Source organism: Chlorocebus sabaeus, chromosome 14, assembly GCF_047675955.1.
Source record: "Chlorocebus sabaeus isolate Y175 chromosome 14, mChlSab1.0.hap1, whole genome shotgun sequence".
In the NCBI taxonomy this organism is placed as follows: domain Eukaryota; kingdom Metazoa; phylum Chordata; class Mammalia; order Primates; family Cercopithecidae; genus Chlorocebus; species Chlorocebus sabaeus.
The window spans coordinates 28601002-28623571 of record NC_132917.1 but is presented as its reverse complement, the minus strand read 5'-3'; the positions used below and the strand labels follow the sequence as shown (position 1 = coordinate 28623571).

The 22570-nt window shown below is 39.5% G+C and overlaps 1 protein-coding gene and 3 non-coding genes across 4 annotated transcripts in view; all 4 read right to left on the bottom strand.

The window, feature by feature from the left end:
- The window catches only part of WDR43 (WD repeat domain 43), a 56676-nt gene that overhangs the window by 19532 nt on the left and 14574 nt on the right, over positions 1 to 22570 (bottom strand). Inside the window, exons 4-11 of the mRNA XM_007971063.3 lie at positions 17932 to 18052; positions 16748 to 16887; positions 12947 to 13049; positions 7740 to 7804; positions 5583 to 5754; positions 4190 to 4276; positions 2820 to 2951; positions 514 to 645 (exon numbers count right to left, since the gene is read on the bottom strand). Coding sequence (XP_007969254.3) covers positions 514 to 645; positions 2820 to 2951; positions 4190 to 4276; positions 5583 to 5754; positions 7740 to 7804; positions 12947 to 13049; positions 16748 to 16887; positions 17932 to 18052 — 952 coding nt within the window. The remainder of the gene's footprint in view (positions 1 to 513; positions 646 to 2819; positions 2952 to 4189; positions 4277 to 5582; positions 5755 to 7739; positions 7805 to 12946; positions 13050 to 16747; positions 16888 to 17931; positions 18053 to 22570) is intronic.
- Positions 2129 to 2206, bottom strand: LOC119627429 (small nucleolar RNA SNORD53/SNORD92). The gene has a single exon (XR_005243623.1). It is a non-coding gene; the product is annotated as a small nucleolar RNA SNORD53/SNORD92 (small nucleolar RNA).
- Positions 3381 to 3458, bottom strand: LOC119627428 (small nucleolar RNA SNORD53/SNORD92). The gene has a single exon (XR_005243622.1). It is a non-coding gene; the product is annotated as a small nucleolar RNA SNORD53/SNORD92 (small nucleolar RNA).
- Positions 17212 to 17296, bottom strand: LOC119627430 (small nucleolar RNA SNORD53/SNORD92). Its single transcript, XR_005243624.1, has one exon. It is a non-coding gene; the product is annotated as a small nucleolar RNA SNORD53/SNORD92 (small nucleolar RNA).

Below are 22570 nucleotides of genomic sequence, written 5' to 3'. Positions count from 1 at the left end.
TTCTAGTAATTTTACCTCTACATATTTTACAACATAACCCCCAACCCTCTTGAATTTTCCCCCAAACCTCCTACCCATTGCCAAGGTTCCACCTCACTGCCCCCTCTCACGGCCAGGGGGAAATAAGTTTCTGGAATCCAGAGTAAAAACTCAGGAACGCATTTTCCTACAGAAAAAAATATAAATTGTGATCTAGAATGCTGAGTATTATCATTCAGCTACACTATGTTTATAAAGGCTTTTATGAACTAAAGCCTAATAACCTAGTAATTCAGAACAGTATTTCTATGAGAAAATGCATTCCAGGTTCAAAATAACTCAATGCAATCCCTTTGTAGGTTGGTGACTGTCTGTATAATGCCACCAAGTGATACATGTTTGACTAAACTCATAAAACATTACATTCCAAATGGCTCTGTAACATGATGGCTCACAGCTGTGAATGTGCTATGTCAATCATTTTCTAAGAAATATTAACCATGTTAATTTAGTTAAAAATTGCTACATACTTACATTTAGCATTTCAAAATCATTACTTTCTAAGCCCTGGGTAAGAAGAACTGGAAAGCTATTCGTCTGGAGGTCATCCTTTCCTTTTTTGCGTGTGTCTATATCCATTGCTCCCAGGCGTTCTTCAATACTAACCTACAGAACAGAAAGGATTGTTAATGTGTTACCAGACGAGACTTAAAGAAGTTTGGAGACAAAAAAAAAAAAAAACAGGATTTACACCTCAACCCTGGAAAACACTAATATGCTCATTCTTATTCCAAGAGAACCTCATTACCATAATGCCAATGTTGGAGACAGGTGAAACATCTGCAATCCAAGCTTCCAGATTCTAGTGAAAAAAACAACGGCCCAAGAAGCACATGGTTTGAAAATGTTCATTCATAAAAATCCTTCAGAAGAGGCAAGGACCTGGCATCTGATTCTAAAACCCAAGACTTAAGACCTATTCTCAGAGAAGCTTGCCCCACTACAACTACCCCTTGGTGTCACCCTCAGATCTGCAGGAGGAAACAAAATATTATTACAAGGGCATAAAGACCGTTATGTTCCCAAAACAATTTGTAAAAAAAAGTCTTCCTATTTTTAACGGTGAGCTCCAAATGATTAGCTAGAATATGCTATACTACAACTAAGTGTCCTTGATAAATACTTAACAGTTATGTGTAAATAAACATGATGCAATTTGCTATACAAAAACTCAACTGTGGTCTCGGTGTGGTGGCTCTCACCTATAATCCCAGCACTCTGGGAGACTGAGGCAGGCGGAACACTTGAGCCCAGGTGTTCAAGACCAGCCTGGGCAACATGGCAAAACCCTGTCTCTACAAAACAATAAGCCAGGCATAGTGGCATGCACCTATGGTCCCAGCTACTCAAGAGGCTGAGGTTGGAGGATCACTTGAGCCCAGGAGGCAGAGGTTGCAGTGAGCTGAGATCAAACCACTGCACCCCAGTCTGGGTGACAGGATAAGACCCCATCTCCAAAAAACAAACAAAAACAACAACAAACACCCTCAATTGTATAGAACTGATTCCTGACCAAATCAAGTCTTACATGTTCTGTCAGCCTCTTAGTAACTAAGTCAAAAAGAAATTTGTTCTATGACTAACAGAGCAAAACAGATGTGCTTGGTTTATCCTAACACAAAAAATATTAAAAAGGACATGGGGAAATTAAGAAGTTGAAACTAGGCCACGCCAAAGAAAGTTGGTACTTTATTTTTAAAGTCATCTATCACGTAACTGAGGAATAACTTTTATGAACACATTATGAACATGTTTTATGAAGCTATGTTATCCCCACCGCACCACCCAATAAACACATTTAAAATCAGTTAAATTATCCTTCGAAGTGGACAAAGAAAAACAAAAGAATAAAAATTAAAGTAAAATCAGCTAAACACACACAGTATTTCTGTAAGAATAAAAGTTAAAATTCCAGATTCCTTATGTAAGAGGGAAGAATGTGAATGGAAGACAAAAAACAACTCTGCACAGACATGTACAGTAACCACAAAGGATTTTGGGAATTGAGAAAAAAATGAAAATCATAAACACTTACGTAGTTATAATGACTATTACTTTTAGAGACCAACTGGCACTAAGTTAGCCAGGATTGCTCAGACAGCCAAGAGAAAAGAGGCATCACTGAAACTCAGCAACATGCGAAACCCAATAATAGTCATCACAGCAAGTCCTGGCTTGACTTATTCCATTTATGTTACCTAGCTAAATACTAACTAATGGTCAAAACAGCACCCTCTCTAGTTACTAAAGGTTCCATCTTCTCCGTTAAACAAAGATGACAATCTAGAATTTTGAAACCTAGGATGGTGAAGATAAAAGAGAGCATAAAGAGCATAACAGCAGAAATCTCAGTAAATTTCTACAGATTTAACTTTGGCTCTATCCAACACACTTATTAGAATTTGCCAGTAATTTTTTTTTCTTTTTTTTTTTTTTTTGAGACGGAGTCGTACTCTGTCGCCCAGGCTGGAGTGCAGTGGCGCCATCTCAGCTCACTGCAAGCTCCACTTCCCGGGTTGACGCCATTCTCCTGCCTCAGCCTCCTGAGTAGCTGGGACTGCAGGCACCAGTCACCATGCTCGGCTAATTTTTTGTATTTTTTAGTAGAGACAGGGTTTCGCCGTGTTAGCCAGGATGGTCTTGATCTCCTGACCTCGTGATCCACCTGCCTCGGCCTCCCAAAGTGCTGGGATTACAGGCGAGAGCCACCACGCCCGGCCATAATTTCCCAGTAATTTTAAATCACAAACTCAAATATATGGTCAAAGTGGTTGCATTACCTCATTTCCCCCTGATTTCCTCTTGCTCTCTACTTGCTCGGTTTGTGGAGGAGCGGGCTTGATAGCTGCATGATGACCAGGAATCCCAGGCACCAGAACTTTTGCTTCAGAATTCATCACTGGTGTCCTCACCTGTTCAACAGGAATAGCCAAAATGTGAAAAAGGAAATCATACCTTAGTCCTTACGTATCCTCAATGAGAAAACAGCTTTTAAAAGGGCTCCTCTCTTGGAAAAATGCAATATAATTAATTTAACATAATATTAATTTAAGACATATTTTAAATTGAATGTTGACAAACTTTTTAGGTGACAATCTGAAAGACTGTGAATTTAAAGCTTACAATACCACATAAGAGTAAAATCCGACTGGCCCGATGGTAGTAGGTTATCAGAACTTATTAATATTTAGTGTCACTAACATTGGTATACAAGCCCCCACTACTAAATTCGACTGGCTTTAAAAAACTACAGATTACATAAGGACACAATGATTTTTTAAAATTTAAAAAGTGAAGTTACACATTTTACAACTACCTCCGGAATTCAATCTCTGCCAGAAATGCTCAGACAGCCAAGAGAAAGGTGTCATCTCTGAAACTCAGCCAGCAGCGAAACCATATGGATGTCATCATAGCATGTCTTGGCTTTCCCTTTCTCATTAAACCATGAAACACGACCCCTACATGTAGACACCAAGTTATATGCAAAATAGAGCACCATGATGATGTTCATATGCTTTTGTAGTGTTAAATTCTAACCCCATGATGGTTTTACTACACCCTGAAATACAGCATTCCTCTCAGCAAAGTAATGCTCTCTTTTTTTTTTTTTTTTGAGATGCGGTCTTGCTCTGTCGCCCAGGCTGGAGTGCAATGGCATGGTCTCGGTTCACTGCAACCTCCAGCTCCCAGGTTCAAGTGATTCTCCCACCTCAGCCTCCCAAGTAGGTGGGACTACAGGCGCCCGCCACCACGCCCAGTTAATTTTTTGTATTTTTAGCAGAGATGGGGAGTAATGCTCTTTTAAGCACTGAGACTGATAAAAACCATCTATTGGTAAATCTGATATTGATATTTATCCCTACATTCTTCCTGGCCCAGACGATTATGCATGGTGGGCAGGGAAGAACCACATCCAAGGTCTTCAACTGCTAGTCTTCTATTCACTCATTCACTCAACAAATCAGGAGTACAATCTTGACATCTAAAAGCATAATCCCACAAAATTTATAAGACAAGAGAATAAAGATATTAAAGAATAAAAAGATAAACTCAGTTTAATCATAATACTAAGTAACAGTTCCATTCACCCAAATTCACCCAAAGAAATATCCTTTTTCTTAAAACTTCGAATTTGTAATGTGCTCACCTTTGTTATAGCTGTTTCTACTTTGGGGGCCCAGCAGTTTGAAATATCTCTTACTAAACACATATGAGGTTCTCTGGAGTTTAAAGCCTGAAAACATATTTTTTTAAAGGGGGAGATGAGAGGAAAGAAAAAAAAAGACAGTGTCAAACAAAGCAAATGGAAACAAGAACAAAATGAAAAATAAATGACTACTTGTGCGTTTTTATAAAATATTAAAAAGTATAGAAGGCTTCCATACTCAATTGTTAACCATGATCACCACTCAGACTGATGGCAGTTAAGACAAATGGTAACTCTGAAGACATTGGGTACCAAGGTTTACTTTCCTCAGCCATGAACTGCTTGAATCTTTCACATTTATTGTTTTTAAAGGTCAACAGAATTTTGAAATGTAACAGGTTTTAAAGAAAACATATCAGTTCATCATCCTTTTAAGAAATAGTCTGTGCTCAAAATAGTAAATGGTTCTACTCTTAACTCTCCTATTGTCCTTTCCATAAGCAAGTCAGAGATAGCACTGATGATTAACAAAATGCATCTGTATGTTCTGACATATTAAATAGGATTGGGGGAGTCAGATGCAGCAAACAAAGATTTAAAGTAATACATAATTCTATATGCCCATGTAATTAATCAATATCGGGAAAGACACAAAACAAATAGTTAACAATGGCTGCAACCAGAGAGGGATGGAATTCACATACAGAAAGGAGCCATGTTTACAGCTTAACACTTTTCTCCCTTTTTTTTTTTTAAATTAAACCATATGTATGTATGCTTGTGTGGGCATATGATAGTCCACTCATAGTCTTGCTAAGGACCATACTAAGTAAAAGTATTTTAAATGCAAGCTTAAGAAATAACGTATTGTACATGCTTATGATAACTCACAAGTCTTCACAGAAATGTCTGTAGTAAACAACGTTAAATCATTGCACTGCCCATTACATTTCCACTTAAAAAATGACTGTTAACACTAAGAGACCCTATTATTAAGATTCATATCTTCGTAACTAGGCAAAATTCAACTAAGTCATACCTGTACTGCCCAACTGGTAAGACACCAGGAACATGTGGCACTGAGCACTTGAAATGTGGCTAGTCCAAACTGAGATATGCCAGAAGTGCAAAATACACACCAGATTTTTAAAACATAGTACCAAGGGAGAGGGCTGATACAAATAACTCAAACAATGGATTCTATTGACCAGGTGTTAAAATATGTTGGATATAGAGCTCTCAAAATTAAAATAAACCATTCCATGAAGAAATCCTTTAATTAAAAAAGAATAAATTATTTATCTTAAAGACCAATGTTGTTATTTTTAAAATCACTCTCTTCCATGGACATAGGGATGCTATATTGCTTTACTCCAGAGTAGCAGCTACGTACCACTCGCTCAATAGTAGGCTGAAACCAACTGCCATATACAAGCAACAATGACATTTTGTCTGAGCAAAAACCAGCAGCTAGAATAGGGATGGGTTTTGGTGTTGATTTCTTGCCTTTCCCAGGTGTTGCTATCTGAATTGTGCAGTTTGAAGTCAAAGGCTTTTTGCAGTACCTGGAAATGGAGGGGGAAATGAGATTAGAGAATCTGAAAAAACGTCTCACACTAACTCTCTGGAACTGACATCAAGTCATGAAATGTGACCCTCCTCTAGCCTCTATACTGCCATCAGGAATCACCTGGGTCTCTGGAACATGAGTGCTCCTTTCAAGATCTCACCTACCTCTACCCATGCTCAAAACCTCACCACCAAAATCAGCCTGGAGACCTACTTCCCCCTCTCTCTCATTTTCTCAGGCCCCACCAAGAACTCCAAACTGCCAAACATTCTCTCGCCACCCTGTACTTCAGGTTCTGTATGGTTCTGTCCGTGCCCTGTTCCAGTCAGTCCCGTCTCCAGTTTTTCCCAACCCCCAAAAGCCTCAGCAAGCCTCTGGAATGTAGTTCCAGCAGCAAAATTATGTCCTCAATGGCTTCTCTAGGGGTTCTCTTCACATTCTTCCTCTACCCTGGCTTGTCCCTGCAGCACTCCCAACTTGTACCTGTTTTCTCTCCCATACCCTTTGTGCCAGTGGCCTTGGACATGATGCAAGTGAGTTCCTTGTTCTTCACTAACACTTTAAAACAAAAGTCTATCCCTTTTTTGTCCCTAAAATCTTTTCAATTCTTGTCACCAGATACCAGCTACCGCTCCCTCCTGCCATCATCCAATGATCTCTGCCGCCATCCACATTTCTTAAAGATTTCAATGGCTTGAGGTCATTACTTCTAATATTACTCTAAATGAATTCCTTTCTTAGTGGTTTCCACACCCAGTGTCCAGGTTGACGGACACTTCTGACACTCAGATCTGTCTACTCCTTTCTCAAACGAACATGCTCCTCACTATTTCAGCCACAAACTCCTCACACCCTACATATCTTATTACCACTTATTCTCCACAAGTGTACATCCTGCATAATATTCCAGGTGTAAGCATCTCATGATCCCTATCTTTCCAATTTACTCCTCCTATCATCCTGACTCCACAATTATCTCTAGACCCAGGATTTGGGATCTCTGCTTTAGCCTTTCGCCCTCTATAGTCTATTCTCAACGAATGACTGTCTTAATTTAGGTCAAAGCTCATCGAATCCTCTGCTTGTAATCCTTCACTGGCTTGCCACTGCCCAGGGAATCCTCACTGTGGCCAGCCACCAAAGGCCCCACTTCTTCTGAGTCTCAATTATATATTCCAGGTACACACATCCTTCTATAAATAAAAGCTTCAAGAGTTACACACTAAAAGGTTAACAGTCACTGAGAGGAACAGAACTCAATGGAGGGAGACTCAGGTTTTAAAATCAAGTGTTTGGGCATCCTGGGTGTTTTGAAATGAGTATACACTTTTTTCATAATCTGTTTATATTTAAATAAATTCCTATACTGGTATTTTAAAAGAAGGGTGCCAACTGACAAGAGGTTAAAACCATTTTAAAGCTTAACTGTGTGCAAAACTGAGTCTCAGACCATGTTTACAGTATAATGACAAGGTTTGGCAAGTTTTCTGAAAAGGGCAAAATAATAAAAATTTCAGGTTCTCCAGACCCCAAATGGTCTCCACTGAATGTGGCCTGCAAGCCAGTTTGCTCACTCCTGGTCTATGACTGCTACACAACCTAACAACAATCCTCCCCTCTGTCCATGAAAACAACAGCACTGGCAAGGGAAAGTAAAGCACGCTCAAAGATCAAGAAAACATCATCAAGGCTCACAAGTGAATCTCTCCAACTGAGCCACTTTCTTCTGAAATGTATCATTAGAATTATCCAACATTTACTAAGGATGCATCATAAAAAGCCACTCTCCTCATCACAAATATATAAATTTGACACCCAGCTTTAACTGGCAATGTATATAGTCATGTGGACAAAGAAAATTGTTATCAAAATAATCTAGCTGAATAGTAATATGATGCAAAGAATAACCTGGTGGGAGTATGACCAAGTAACAAGTCAGGGAAAGAAACAAATTTCTTACTTGGAAAATTTCTTACTTACCCATTTAATATGTGTTCAAAAAGATGGACTTGACCATCTCTGCAAACAACAGCCAACTTGACAGGCTGAAAGAAAAATGTAACCAACGTATTATAATGGATAACATACTCCAGTCCCCAATCTAACTTATGAAAACTCAGCTCTCCTTCTCACCCCATTACATAACCAGAAAAAAATAAAATAAAATAAAAACAGCAAGAATCCATTTAAAAATAATTACCTCTGTCAAAATAACCACTAGTGGTGGTGGTGTCAAGATTCTAGATAAATATTTAAGCCAAGAAGGTAACAATCAAGGAGAATGGGCCCTCGAAGTTAGATGAACAAAGTTACCACCAAGTGCAAAGGCTGACAATGTGGAGCTCACATGCCCTCATGCCGGGAATACAGAAAAAGCCATTTTGCATGTATGGCTAGGAAGGGGTGTTGTAAGCCCTCATCACCTCTCTTCCTCCATCCCCTGTCAACGTAAGTGGCCTAAGCTGTCTGGAGACGCCCCTATCCACCTAGAAAGGGGTGTTATAAGCCCTTACTGCCTCTCTCCCTCCGTCCACTATCAATGAGTGGCCTAGGCTCCCTGCATGCTTCCACCTAACAGACTCTTGCTGTCAGCCTCTCTAAAGCTCATTTTTTAAAATTCTGGAACTTTCTTAAGGAAAGCTTAAATGAAAGTACTTTCAAAACACTGCTATCCCTACTCTAGTTACAAAAGTAATGAGAGAATTCAGGGAGTAGCCAATACATTGAGAGAAAATGAAATATATAAAACATTTTAAGACTAACTTTGCACAACTATAATATATCAATTAAAAACTAGAAAAAAGAGACTAACTTCCATTGTGAAAACAACTTTGACAATGTTTAAAATTCTTTACTGGTGTATTTAAAAATAAGAAATTTCAGAAAGGAGACATTTTATTAGAGAAAATTTCAGTCTTTCTGAGGTTTAGTGCTACATGGCAGTTGTCAGGGAGGGCCAGACACGGTGGCTCAGGCCTGTAATCCCAGCACTTTGGGAGGCCAAGGCGGGAAGATAGCTAGAGCCTAGAAGTTCGAGACCAGACTAGGAAATACAGTGAAACCCCATTTGCACAAAAAATACAATAAAAATTAGCAGGGTATGGTGGGCACACGCCTGTAGTCCCAGCATGAGACTGGGGTGGGATCACTTGAGCCCGGGGAGGTCAAGGCTACAGTAAGCCTTGATGGCACCACTGCACTCCAGCCTGGGCAACAGGGTGAAACCCCATCTCGAAAAAAAAAAAAAGAAAAACAAAGTTTAGGGGAAGAGATCATTTCCCCGTCATCAAATTTTCTAGTTCTCCGTTCTGCAACTTCAACTGACAGGCATCCAAATCTAATCTCCAACTGTCTATAGAGAGGCTGGCAATTTTTGAAGATAAAATAAGCAGATTATTCTGCAATACCATAATCAGTTTTGTTTTGGAATGTTAATTCTAACTTATTGCTGTTAACTACAATCTTATATGAAGTGCTGGAACTAGATCTTGGCTTCCTGATCCATCACTCCTAGTTTAATATGTTAAAAAATTATTTAAAAGGCTGGGCACAGAGGCTTATGCCTGTAAACCCGGCACTTTGGGAGGCCGAGGCAGGCCGATCACAAGGTCAAGAGATCAAGACCATCCTGGCCAACATGGTGAAACCCCGTCTCTACTAAAAATACAAAAATTAGCTGGACATGGTGGCATGCGCCTGTAGTCCCAGCTACTCAGGAGGCTGAGGCAGGAGAACCACTTGAACCTGGGAGGCAGAGGTTACAGTGGGCTGAGATTGTGCCACTGCACTCCAGCCTGGTGACAAAGCAAGACTCCATCTCAAAAGCAAAGCAAAACAAACAAAAAAAACCAGTTGTGCTCCCTCTTTTATTATTGATCATTTTAAATATAATGCCAACAGTATTCCAAGATAAACTCTGAATCAAACCTAAAATTAAATCTAAAAGTAGCAACAGAATTCACTCAGAAAAAAGAAAGTAAAAACTCAGTCTTGCCCAGGCGCAATGGCTTACGCCTATAATCCCAGCACTTTGGGAGGCCAATGCAGGCAGAACACCTGAGGTCAGGAGTTCGAGACCAGCCTGGCCAACATGGTGAAACCCCATCTCTGCTAAAAATACAAAGATTAGCTGGGTGTGATGGTGTGTGCCTGTAGTACCAGCTACCCAGGAGGCTGAGGCAGGAGAATTGCTCGAACCTGGGAGGCACAGGTTGCCGTGAGCTGAGATCGCACCACTGCACTCCAGCCTGACCGATAGAGGGAGACTCTGTCTCAAAAACAAAAAAACAAACCAAAAACACCCCTCAGTCTATTCTCTACATAGACTAGTGGCAAGTTTTACTACTCCAAGGAAAGTGATTTTTCTTCCATAAATTACTTGTATTTAGACTTAAAGAACCTACCTCTAAAAATCACACACACACAAATAAAGGTTTAAAACTTTTGGCCGGGCAGGGTGGCTTATGCCTGTAATCCTAGCACTTTGGGAGGCCAAGGCAGACAGATCACTTGAGGTCAGGAGTTAAGACCAGTCTGCCGAACATGGCAAAACCCCATCTCTACTAGAAAAATACAAAAATTAGCCAGGCGTGGTGGTATGCACCTATAGTCCCAGCTACTTGGGATACTGAGGCAGAAGGATCACTTGAACCTGAGAAGCAGAGGCTGCAGTGAGCTGAGATTGTACCAGTATACTCCAGCCTGGGTGACAGAGCAAGATTTTGTCTAAAAAAAATTACAGGCTTATACCTATAATTCCAGCACTTTGGGGGGCCAAGACAGGCAGATCACTCAAGGCCAGTTCGAAACCAGCCTGGCCAACATGGCAAAACCCTGTCTCTACTAAAGTACACAAATTAGCCAGGCGTGGTAGTGCAGGCTGTATTTTCAGCTACTAGGGAGGCTGAGGTAAGAGAACTGCTTGAACCCGGGGGCGGAGATTGCAGTGAGCCAAGATCATGCCACTGCACTCCAGCCTGGGCGACAAAGAGAGACATTGTCTCAAAAAAAAAAAAAAAAGTTATAGGGGAAAATACCAAAATGTTTCTCACGAGTTCCCTATGATCAGAACGTCCAATCATCAGAATAGTGAGTGCACTGATCACACTGAATATGTACAAGCGTGTCCAACAACTTTATAATAACATTAAATCATCATTGTAATTAAGTGTAGGATTCCTACTAGTTTTCTTTTTTTTTTTGAGATGGAGTCTTGCTCTGTCGCCCAGGTTGGAGTGCAGGGGTGCTATCTCGGCTCACTGCAAACTCCGCCTCCCGGGTTCACAGCATTCTCCTGCCTCAGCCTCCCAAGTAGCTGGGACTACAGGCATCTGCCACCACGTCCAGCTAATTTTTTGTATTTTTAGTAGAGACGGGGTTTCACCGTGTTAGCCAGGAAGGTCTCAATTGCCTGACCTCATGATTCGCCCGCCTCGGCCTCCCAAAGTGCTGAGATTACAGGTGTGAGCCACTGCGCCTGGCCCCTACTAGTTTTCTTAAAGACAAAAATCTTTATAGGGAATCACTGATCTGATCATCAATGGCCCCCACTTCATATTAGAAAGCCAAGTTTATTAGCAACAGAAGCTGTATATATTTATTTATTTACTTATTTACTGAGACGAGGTCTCACTGCCACCTAGGCTGGAATGCAGTGGCAGGATCACAGCTCACTACAGCTTCAACCTCCCAGGCTCAAGCAATCTTCCCATCACAGCCTCCCAAGTATCTGGGACCACCGGTGCATGCCACCATGTCCAGGTAATTTTTTTATTTTTTGTAGAGACAGGGTCTCGCTATGCTGCCCAGGCTGGTCAGGAACTCCTGGGCTCAAGTTATCCACCACACCCAGCCAGAAACAACATTAAACCAAATTTTTTTTAGTTTTAAACAAATGCTTTTTCCCCAAAACACTTTTTCAAAGTATTAAAACATGATGAAAAATGTCTAAATCATCTCTAAATCCTAGAGGTTAATGCAAAATATGCATTTCAAAACTAAACTGAGTTAAAAGTGAAATATCCTTAACTTGCATTAAAAACATGAGATTCTGCGCAAATCAAAATCCTGCAAAGCTTTAGTCAAACAGAAACATCAAGTACTTGAGTGACAACAGGTTTAATCCTTTAATCATCGAATCCCTAATTTTTACATGAAAAATTCTTTTTTTATAGGCAGCAAACAAGAGGACATCATTCTTATAAAATATATACATATATAGGCTGGGTGCAGTGGCTCATACCTGTAATCCCAGCTCTTTGGGAGGCTGAGGCGGGTGGATCACCTGAGATAGGGAGTTCGAGACCAGCCTGACCAACATGGAGAAAACCCATCTCTACTAAAAAATACAAAATTAGCCGGGCATGGTGGCGCATGCCTGTAATCCCAGCTACTCGGGAGGCTGAGGCAGGAGAATCGCTTGAACCCGGGAGGTAGAGGTCGTGGTAAGCCATTGCACTCCAGCCTGGGCAACAAGAGCGAAACTCCATCTCAAAAAAATGTTTTAAAAAAGAGATTATTTATATGTATATATACATAAACAAATACACACACACACACACACACCCCTTAGTTAGGACCTATCACCAACAATTTCATCTGATTAAAAAACAGTATATACATACTCCTAGCAACAAAATCCATCTCAACAACTTTTTTTTTTTTTTTTTTTTTGAGACGGAGTCTTGCTCTGTCGCCCAGGCTGGAGTAGAGTGGCCAGATCTCAGCCTCCCGGGTCTACGCCATTCTCCTGCCTCAGCCTCCCGAGTAGCTGGGACTACAGGCGCCCACCACCTCACCCGGCTAGTTTTTTGTATTTTTTTAGTAGAGACGGGGTTTCACCGTGTTAATCAGGCTGGTCTCGATCTCCTGACCTTGTGATCCGCCCGTCTCGGCCTCCCAAAGTGCTGGGATTACAGGCTTGAGCCACCGCGCCCGGCCTCAACAACTTTTCTTAATTCACATAACGAGTTCCTGAATTTACTACCGTCCTGTACAAAATTTTCCCTTCCCCCATAAGAGATTATCACAGTGATTTAAGTTCCTTTGACAGTCTAAATTTTGTTACAGTTTGTTGTTATTCCCTCAGGTCCTCTCTATTTTTCAAGTCATTAAATCATCAAAACCTTGACTGTAAAAATAACATCTGTGAAACCCAAAAACAAATTCTCAAAAATCGAGCCATTTACCTCTTCTTTGTTTTCTGACAAAGTTAAGTCAATATAGACAGGTTCATCGGTAACTGTAAATGACATCACTGCACTCTTTTCTTTGTTTTCTGATCGGACCTGCCTAGATAACAAAACCAGCAATTAGATCGCAAGACAGATTTAATTTTTTTTTTCTAAAAAGGCAAACACCTAAGGGGGCAGGGAGATCGGCACATGAGATTCCCAATAGCTTTGTCATCTTTTGAAAACTGGTAAAGTGACTAAAGATCAAAACAAGGGAAACATCCATGTCACTACCATATAACATGGTTGCTTGAGAAAAGAGAAAGCAATAATGCATTTGTAGCAGATTTAAACAAGAGTAACATTCTGTTCTTTTCTATTGATCTGTTTGTCTACCTTGATACTAACACCACACTGTCATGATTAATGCTACTTGATAACAGGTCTTGAAATCAATCTTAGTCCTCCAATGTTTTTCTTCTTTTTCAAAATGATTTTGCCTATTGTCATTTGTATTTCCATTTGAATTTTAGAATCAGTTTGTCAATTTCTCAAACAAAAAAGCCTGCTAAGATTTTGAATGGGTCTGCATTGAATCTGTAGGTCAATTTGGGGAGAATTAACATGATAATGGTATTGAGTAAAGAGCACAGAAACAGACCTATATATACACACGTATACAACTGATTGTCACTATTCATGGATTCCTTATTTGCAAACTCATCTTTTGCAAAATTTTATTTGTAACCTCAAAATCACTGTGACAATTTTATGCTCCTTCAGTCATGTAGACTAGTGAAAAATCTGAGTTGCCTAACACATTCAACGTCTTCAGCTAAGGTAGCTACCTTCCCATTGCCGTTTTCATACTATCAACAAGTAGTTCACCTAGTACCATGTTTTTTGCATTTCTGTGCTTTCTTGGAGATTTCACTATTTAAAATGGCCCCCAAGCATACTTCTGAAGTGTTCTATGGTGTTCCTAAGCACAAGAAGGCTGTGATGTGCCTTACAGTGAAAATATGTGTTAAATAAGCTTCACTCAGACATGAGTTGTAGTGCTCTGAATTCCAAGTTAATCAATCAAAAATATATGCATTAAATATCTTTAAATAGAAACAAACATAAAACAAGGTTTTATATATTAATGACAAAAATGTTACAAGTTGGCTATCTTTACAATACAAATAATATAAACAAAAAATAAATAGATGACAAAAATGTTGTAACTGGAGGCTCACAGGAACCTAATCTTCTATTTCCCAAAGGAGTAATGTTATTGCCTAAATCAGTGTTCATGGGGACTTTATAGGACTTAACAACTATAAATGAGAACTGATATAGGGATAAGAGTGTGGGTGCAGGGATGTGTGGGTGTGTGTAGATGTTCGGGGTTACAGGGGGAGGGGTATATGCAAAACCAAGTCAGCAGAGATAATCTTTTCAACAAATGATACTGGGATCCCTGGATATCCATAACGCAAAAACATGACTCTTAACATCATGAGCCATTAGAGAAAGCCAATTTAACAGCACAAAATACCACTACCCACCTATTAGAATGGCTAAAAGTAAATGCTATATCAAGTGTTGATGAGGATGTGAAGGAATTTCCATTTTCATACACTGCTGGTAAAAATGCAGAATGATACAACCATTTTGAAAAAAAATCTGGTGATGTCTTGAAAAGCTAAATGTACACCTATCATATGATCCAGCCACTGCACTCCTAGGTATTTACCCAAAAGAAATGAAATCACATGTCCATATAAAGACTTGTACACAAAAAATGTCCATAGCAACTTTATTTGTAATGGCCCAAAACCTGTCAACAAGTCTGGAAACTGAGAGGTTACAAGAAGACATGAAGACACGCATTCAACATCTTGTTTGTGGTGAGAGTTTCACAATGTGTATGTATGTTACAATTCATCAGTTTGTACATTCTGGTATGTGCAGTTCATTACATGTCAACTATACTTCAATATAGCTGTTTTTAAAATTTAGGTACACATTTTAAAAAATAATATATAACAAACATGATTTACAAACATGACTCAAATCAGCTTCTTTGGAGTCCAGAAGAAAATTAAGAGTTGATTTGATAAATTCTAAATGTTTTCATGCAAAAATTCTGAGTAAGATGCACTCTAACATGAAGTCATTCATGTATGTTCAAAATCTCTGCCATCAGACCACTATACACAGTATCTTGACTAATCAATAGAAGATAGTACTGGGGTTGATCTTTTAATCTTCGCTCAGCAAGAAGCCTTTGCATGTTATGTACTCACAGAAATGTGTCTTTCAAAGGAAATTATCAGGGAACTTTAGGCCTGCTCTACCTATCCCCACGCAAATTTACAGAGCTCGTTGGGCAGCTTTTCAATATGGGTTTTAATATTTTTCTTTTGTGTGTATGGTTAATTTTAAGTTTACTTCCTTTATACCAAGATACTATTCAGGTTCTTAAGATTAACTTTTTTAAAGCAACTTTTATTTTATATTATGAAATTTTGTAGCTGGAGACTCCTACGTATGAGGGAGCCTAAGTGGTAAAACATTTGAGATTGAAGCAACTCAGTAATGCCAGGGAATGCTGGTAGTAGATTTTAATTTTTTAGTACTACTAATTTCTTATGTAATTGTTAGACCCTCTAAAACTAAAAGAATTTATCTCCATTGGCTCTTCTCAAAAATCAAACACGAAACAGAAAACCAAATCTGTTTAATTATAAGAGTCATAATTAGGAATTATGGCTTTGCTGGTGGTTTTGAAGGTAAACAGAGGCCCACATTTTGACTTATGACCCCCACACAACTACCTTTTTAAGGAATACATATTGGATGAGTCCCACTTCTAATGAGTATTATCTTGTATAAATTCATAGTAATTGTATATGGTGAAGAGCATGCTCAATTAATTATTACTAAGATGAGAAAAGTAGAGATCTAAAAAGATCTCTAATCTCTACTTATTTTGTCTATGAATAGCAGGATGGTTTTTTTTCAAGCCAACTTCACCATCAGATGCTGTAATAAAATCCAGGAAATTTCTAAAAAATTTTTTTGATGACTTTGTATCACCGATTTTTTTTTTTTTTGAGACCGAGTCTCTTTCTGTCGCTAGAGTGCAGTGGCGCGATCTCGGCTCACTGCAACCTCTACCTCCTGAGTTAAGCAATTCTCCTGCCTCAGCCTCCCGAGTAGCTGGGACTACAGGTGTGTGCCACCACGCCCGGCTAATTTTTGTATTTTTAGTACAGACAGGGTTTCGCCATGTTGGCCAGGATGGTCTTGATCTCTTGACCTCGTGATCTGCCCGCCTCGTCCTCCCAATGTGCTGGGATGACAGGCGTGAGCCATGGCGCCCGGCCTGATTTTAACTTTTAAAAGTGGTTTCAAAGGGAACTAGTTAATAGCAGCTACTGCAAAAAGGGGTTACTGGAAATTCTCAGACAGCCAAGGAATTTGTATGCCCTCCATAAACAGACATTACTGCATTAACCCAGTGGTGCCACATATTTCAAAATCAAAGGTCTTTCTAAATTTTTTAAAAGTTATTTCTAAATTGCCCAACCACAAAACTATTCAGTCCACTGTATCACTAAACAAGCACAGGAGGCTTTATTACATAATGCACTTAATTTTTTTCTCAGAAAGATCTGTTTTGTAGACAGGCTCAATTCTTTATTATGACTCAATGTAAATCCAATATTAGATACAACAAAGTCCCACAGTCATAATTTACATTAACTACATAAGCTCTGACAGATTCTTTCAATGCTACCTCCCAAATCCAAAAGAACTACATACCAGACATTAAGCAACCGGTCATGTACTGCTCCAGATAAGAAATAAAGACCTGTAATTCCATCAAAGGGCTGGCTCTCATTAGGAGGTCTGATGGTAGTGAACATCAGTGACGAAACTGGCGTTGCATGTCCTGTGAAATGCTAGAGAAAGTTAAATCCCAGTTAGGAGAGCAGATTCAAAGCAGGGACAAAAATTAATAGTATATATGTATCATAAACAAGCCATATGTGATACATATCTGAAAGGAGAGCTTCACAATGAAGTAACTATTAAATTCAATTCTAAGCAAATAAGGCTATTTGTGCTACAATACTCCCACTTCTTAAAAAAAATGCATCTGAAAATACTGAAAATTTAGATGTTCCTTCTAACTCCCATGACCCTACCACTCTGCACCTTTATTTCTTACATTCTTGAATTAAAGATTCACTTAATTCTATCCATTTTAAAAGGCGTACACTTGGGTGCTCAGACACAGCCAAGGAATTGTAGGTCCTCATTTTACTCTCAGTGAGTCGAAACCACAATATTAAGGCATCATCACAGCACCAAATGTTCAGTAAGCCCTGAGTGAAAGCTTTTTCCTCCTCCAAAAATGTAATACTAAATCTCCACAGTCAAATACAGTAAGTGGACTAAATGCTGAAAGTAGGCTAGAAATCAAAATTACCATAATCATCACATAGTAAAAAATTTTTTTATTAAGAAAATCTTTTTTGAGCTAGGCATGGTGGCAAGCGCCTATATTCCCAGCTGCTCAGGAGGCTGAGGTGGGATGATTGCTTGAGCCTGGGAGGTCAAGGCTGCAGTGAGCTGTGATGGCGTTACTGCACTCCAGCCTGGGCGACAGAGAGAGATCCTGTCTCAAAATCTATTTTGTTTTTTATAAGGTAACTTTTTCTTTTTTGTGGATACACAGTTGGTATATATATTTAAATTTCTTTTAAAATCTTGTTTCTTGAATATTGGTTCTATTCATTTTTCCAATACATTTGAAGTAGACACCTGTAGTCTTTTTAACATCAACAAATCAGATTAGGAGGCTAACTTTTGTCCACTAAACTATTTGATGTCCCTGACAATGAAGAATTTGTATTCTTAAAATAATATTTTATGGCTCAAACTTCTGCCTTTCTCCATGTTTACTGTAATTTTTATGCTTACAAGTAATTTGATTCACTCACTCTGTAGACTTCTTTGGTCTCCAAAACCCATAGTTTGATTGTTCGACCAGCTGAAAGCAACATCTTTCCATCTGGGCTGATACATAAGGAACTGACACTGCTATTGTCGCCTTTCCATTTGCTATATTGTGAAGAGAAACAAAAGCATCTCAATACATAAGAGAAAATTTTACTCAGAGCAGAAAATAACAAAAAAACAAACTGAGCAATCATTAAAAATATCACCTCAGGTCCTATGACAATTACATTCCCTAAAAGCTTGTGTCAGGTAACTAACCCTGGATATACCACTGTGATAAAACCTCACTGATTGGGTTCCTTAACACGGCACAATCTCCCTTTGTCAGGCATGCCATAAAGATTCTCAACATATCAGAAAATGGGTGAGTGAGAGTGGCAAGAATGTAAAATGGGTAGTTATACATTCTGTGACCCAGGAGATGAACTTTGTGAAAGTCCAGGAAAGTTCCATACTGGCTAGACCTCCCCAAGCCCATCCTAACCCTATCTCAACTCTTGCTTTCTCTGGAAGGCTGGCCTTTAATTAATTCCCTTAATAACACAAATGATTTCTCAAAAGCTGCAACCGAAAAAGGTTATTTCTACCCCAAATTCACATGAATACACCCCAGTCTGACAGGTAAAAATTAATTAAATACAAATGATTCCTTTTCATCACCTCAAATATGACCAGAAGCTCAAGTCTTTGCTGTTTGTTACTCATATTAATGCTGTCATAGGCAACAGGGAACTTGGCTATTCACTTATACAATCAAGAAGTAACAGCAGGGGCTGGGCATGGCGGCTCATGTCTGTAATCCCAGCACTTTGGGAGATCAAGGTGGGCAGATGGCCTAAGTCCAGGAGTTCGAGACCTCCAGCCTGGATAATATAGTGAGACCCTGACTCTACAAAAACTACAAAAATTAGCCAGGCATGCTGTAGTAGTCCCAGCTACCCAGGAAGCTGAGATGGTAGGATCGCTTGAGCCCGGGAGGCAGAGACTACAATGAGCCAAGATCGCAACACTGCACTCCAGCCTGGGTGGCAGATCAAGACTCTGTCTCCAAGAAAAAACAAGGAAGTAACAGTAGGAACCTTAATAACAAAAGAGGTTATTAAGTGGAAGAAAATGTATGGTTCTGCCAGTCAATACTGGAGTAAGTCAAATTAGTCATTGGAAAAACAAAATTAGATACCTACATTATGCCACACATGCAAAAAAAATTAATTTATTAAATTTAAAAGTATTTAAACAGGGTATGAAAATGTTTTTATAATCCTGGGGTTAGGAAAGGTCTTCCACAACAATTATAAACCAGAAATTATAAAGAAAAAAAGGCCTGATTTAATTACATAAAACTTCTGTTCCACAAATAAGTCATAAAATTAAAATGTAAGTAAAAAGTGACCAGACACAGTGGCTCACATCTGTAAACCCAGCACTTTGGGAGCCGAAGGCAGGTGTATTACCTGAGGCCAGGAGTTCAAGATCAGCCTGGAAAACATGGTGAAACCCTGTCTCTACTAAAAATACAAAAATTAGACAGGGCTGGTGGCAAACACTTGCAATCCCAGGTACTTGGGAGGCTGAGACAGGAGGATCGCTTGAACCCCAGAGGCAGAGTTTACAGTGAGCTGAGATACCACCGCTGCACTCCACCTGGGTGACGGAGTGAGACCTTGTCTCAAAAATAATAATAATAATAATAATATATATGTAAAAAGCTAGAAAAAAGTATCAAAAATATATATTACAAAGGAGTAACATAATACACAAATAGCTTCTTCATATCAACAAGAAAAATAACTCAAAATAAAAATAGACAAAGGATATAAATAGGCAAACAGGCAACTCATAGGAAAAATACAAATTGTTGATAAACACAAAACATTCGACCTCACTGATAATCAAAGAAATGCAGCTATAATGTACGAGAGAACTTTTCCTTTACCCTTACCAGCTTCTACAATTTTTGCCAATTTATCATCAATTCCTACAACTTCAATTCTCATTTACATTCAATATTCAACATATATTCACTATGTTGATACATACATAAAAGACACAATCGCCATTCTGCCTAGAGGAGGCTGATAAGCTTCCTGAAACTTCCCCACTCGGTATTGAAAATGTTAGTTAAGCTAATACCACCTTCTGTCTATCCTCCCCACACCCCAATCCCTCAGGAGCTTTGCAACTCAAAGCATAAATCAGCATCATCTGGGAACTTGTGAGAATTATGCCTTCTCAAGCTCTAACCTAGATACACCTACTAAATCAGATCTGTATGCACAAGTAAGATGTATGTACATTTAAGCCTTAAGAAGCACTAGATGAAAAAATTCCTCTCTGGGAAATGTAACTGGTTCCAGTGGAATGACCTACACATATTGATATTTGAAGGCTTCCCAATCACTCTATAAATGAAGTGCAACAATTGAAAAGTCACAAACTCATAACTAAGCCTTCCAATCAGTATTTTTCCCCCCAAACAGGGTCTCACTCTGTTGCCCAGGCAGAGTGCAGTAGCAAGGTTAACAGCTCACTACAGCCTTGATCTCCTGAGCTCAAGTGACCCTCCTGCCCGAGCCTCTTAGGTGGTTGGGACTACAGGTACACACCACCACGCCTGGCTAATTTTTTCCATTTTTGTAGAGAGGGGGTTCTCACTATGTTGCCCAGGACGGTCTCGAAACTCCTAAGCTCAAGCAATCCTTTCACCTCAGCCTTCCAAAGTGCTGAGATTTTAGGCATAAGCCACCACACCCAGCCACCAATCAGTTTTTTAATGCTTTGTTTCCAAATAGCAACAGGCAGCCCAGGATCTCCAGTGATTTGAAAGATGCCTTAAACATAAAAGAGGCCAAATCAAACAAATCAAAACACACCCACAATAGAGAGGATGTAAGGAACAAAAGAAAATAATTCATGGTCAGGCACGGTAGCTCACACCTGTAATCTCAGCACTTTGGGAGGCCAAGGCAGGTGGATCACCTGAGGTCAGGAGTTCAAGACCAGCCTGACCAACATGCTGAAACCTCGTCTCTACTAAAAATAAAAAATTAGCCAGGCATGGTGGCAGGTGCCTATAATCCCAGCTACTCAGGAGGCTGAGGCAGAATAATCACTTGAATCCGGGAGGCAGAGGTTGCAGTGAGCTGAGATCGCGCCATTGCACTCCAGCCTGGGCAACAAGAGCGAAACTCCATCTAAAGAAAAAAAAAAAAGAGAGAAAGGAAAACCTGAGGATAATCATCATTCAGCAGAACTTACAAGACAAAGAAATCTTCCAAGAAATGAATAAAACTGACTGAGTGATGTGTCTAGAAACAACTGAGAAGATTTATACCACTAATAGAAAATGACCTAGTAACTAATAAAATGAAATTAAACCAAAGCAATTATAAACCCCAAGAAAAGCAAAATTTTGTACAAAAAATATTAAACATAGGAAAGTCTAAGGCTCAGCTGTAACAACATTTAACTAGTCATAACGTAAACAAATACTGCTTATCAAACACTGTGATACGACAATATTGAGAGAATTGAGAGGGGGAAAAGAAGGTAAGAGCTAAATCCTCATCTTCTACAACAGAAAATCAATACATAGTGTCTAGAACAGAAAACAAAATCAAGTAACGGCAGCATAAGAATGCTAAGGATGAAGCTGGAAACATAATGAAATTATGAGACAACACAGTTTAGTATATGAGAGGTCAGGCTCTTGTTTAACCTACTTCAAAACAGCAAAGTGGGGCTAGAGTCCACCTCACAGGCTTATGATTACATACAATAAAGCACACAATGTGTTGAACGGCTCCTTGAACATTACTAGTCCCTATGTGAAGGACTTATCTTTGTGAGCTCTCATCCAGAATACAGTAACACAGGCCCTATCCCAGACCTACTGGATCAGAATCTCTGCAGGCATTTCTAACAGGTTACTAACATAGAAATTATTATGTCTGCTACAAGTAAATGAAGCACAAATACTCACTGAGCCATCAGGGAGAAGATTTACTCACCTGCATCTCCAACCCCAAACCCCCACTTAAATTCTAAGCCTCTATCACCACCCTGTCTGCTGGGTCTTATCTTTCACAAAGTGTTATTTCAAAGCCAACTTGTCTAAAAACCCCAAAACCATTTATCTCTTCTAACCATAATTTCTATCCTCTACCATGCATTACCCCCCAGTACGTCCTCCCTCTAAACTGGTTTACTTGCCTAGTTAGCAAATTTGAAAACTAAACTCAGTATCCCTCCTCCACATCAACTCAATGATTGCGATCATTCCCATTTTAACTTCCCACACTTACCATCCTATAACCGGATTACAGTAACAATCTATCCGCCTTCTCTGACTTTAACTAGCTTCTTTCCCTAAATTGTACACATTGCTGACAGATTACTTTTTCCTAAAGCATTACTCTGAATACTCTATCCCACAGACACTGACCTGCAGTGGCTTTTTTTTTTTTTTTTTTTTTGAGATGGAGTCTCGCTGTGTCGCCCAGGCTGGAGTGCAGTGGCGCGATCTCGGCTCACTGCAACCTCCGCCTCCCAGGTTCACGCCATTCTCCTGCCTCGGGCTCCTGAGTAGCTGGGACTGCAGATGCCCGCCACCATGCCCAG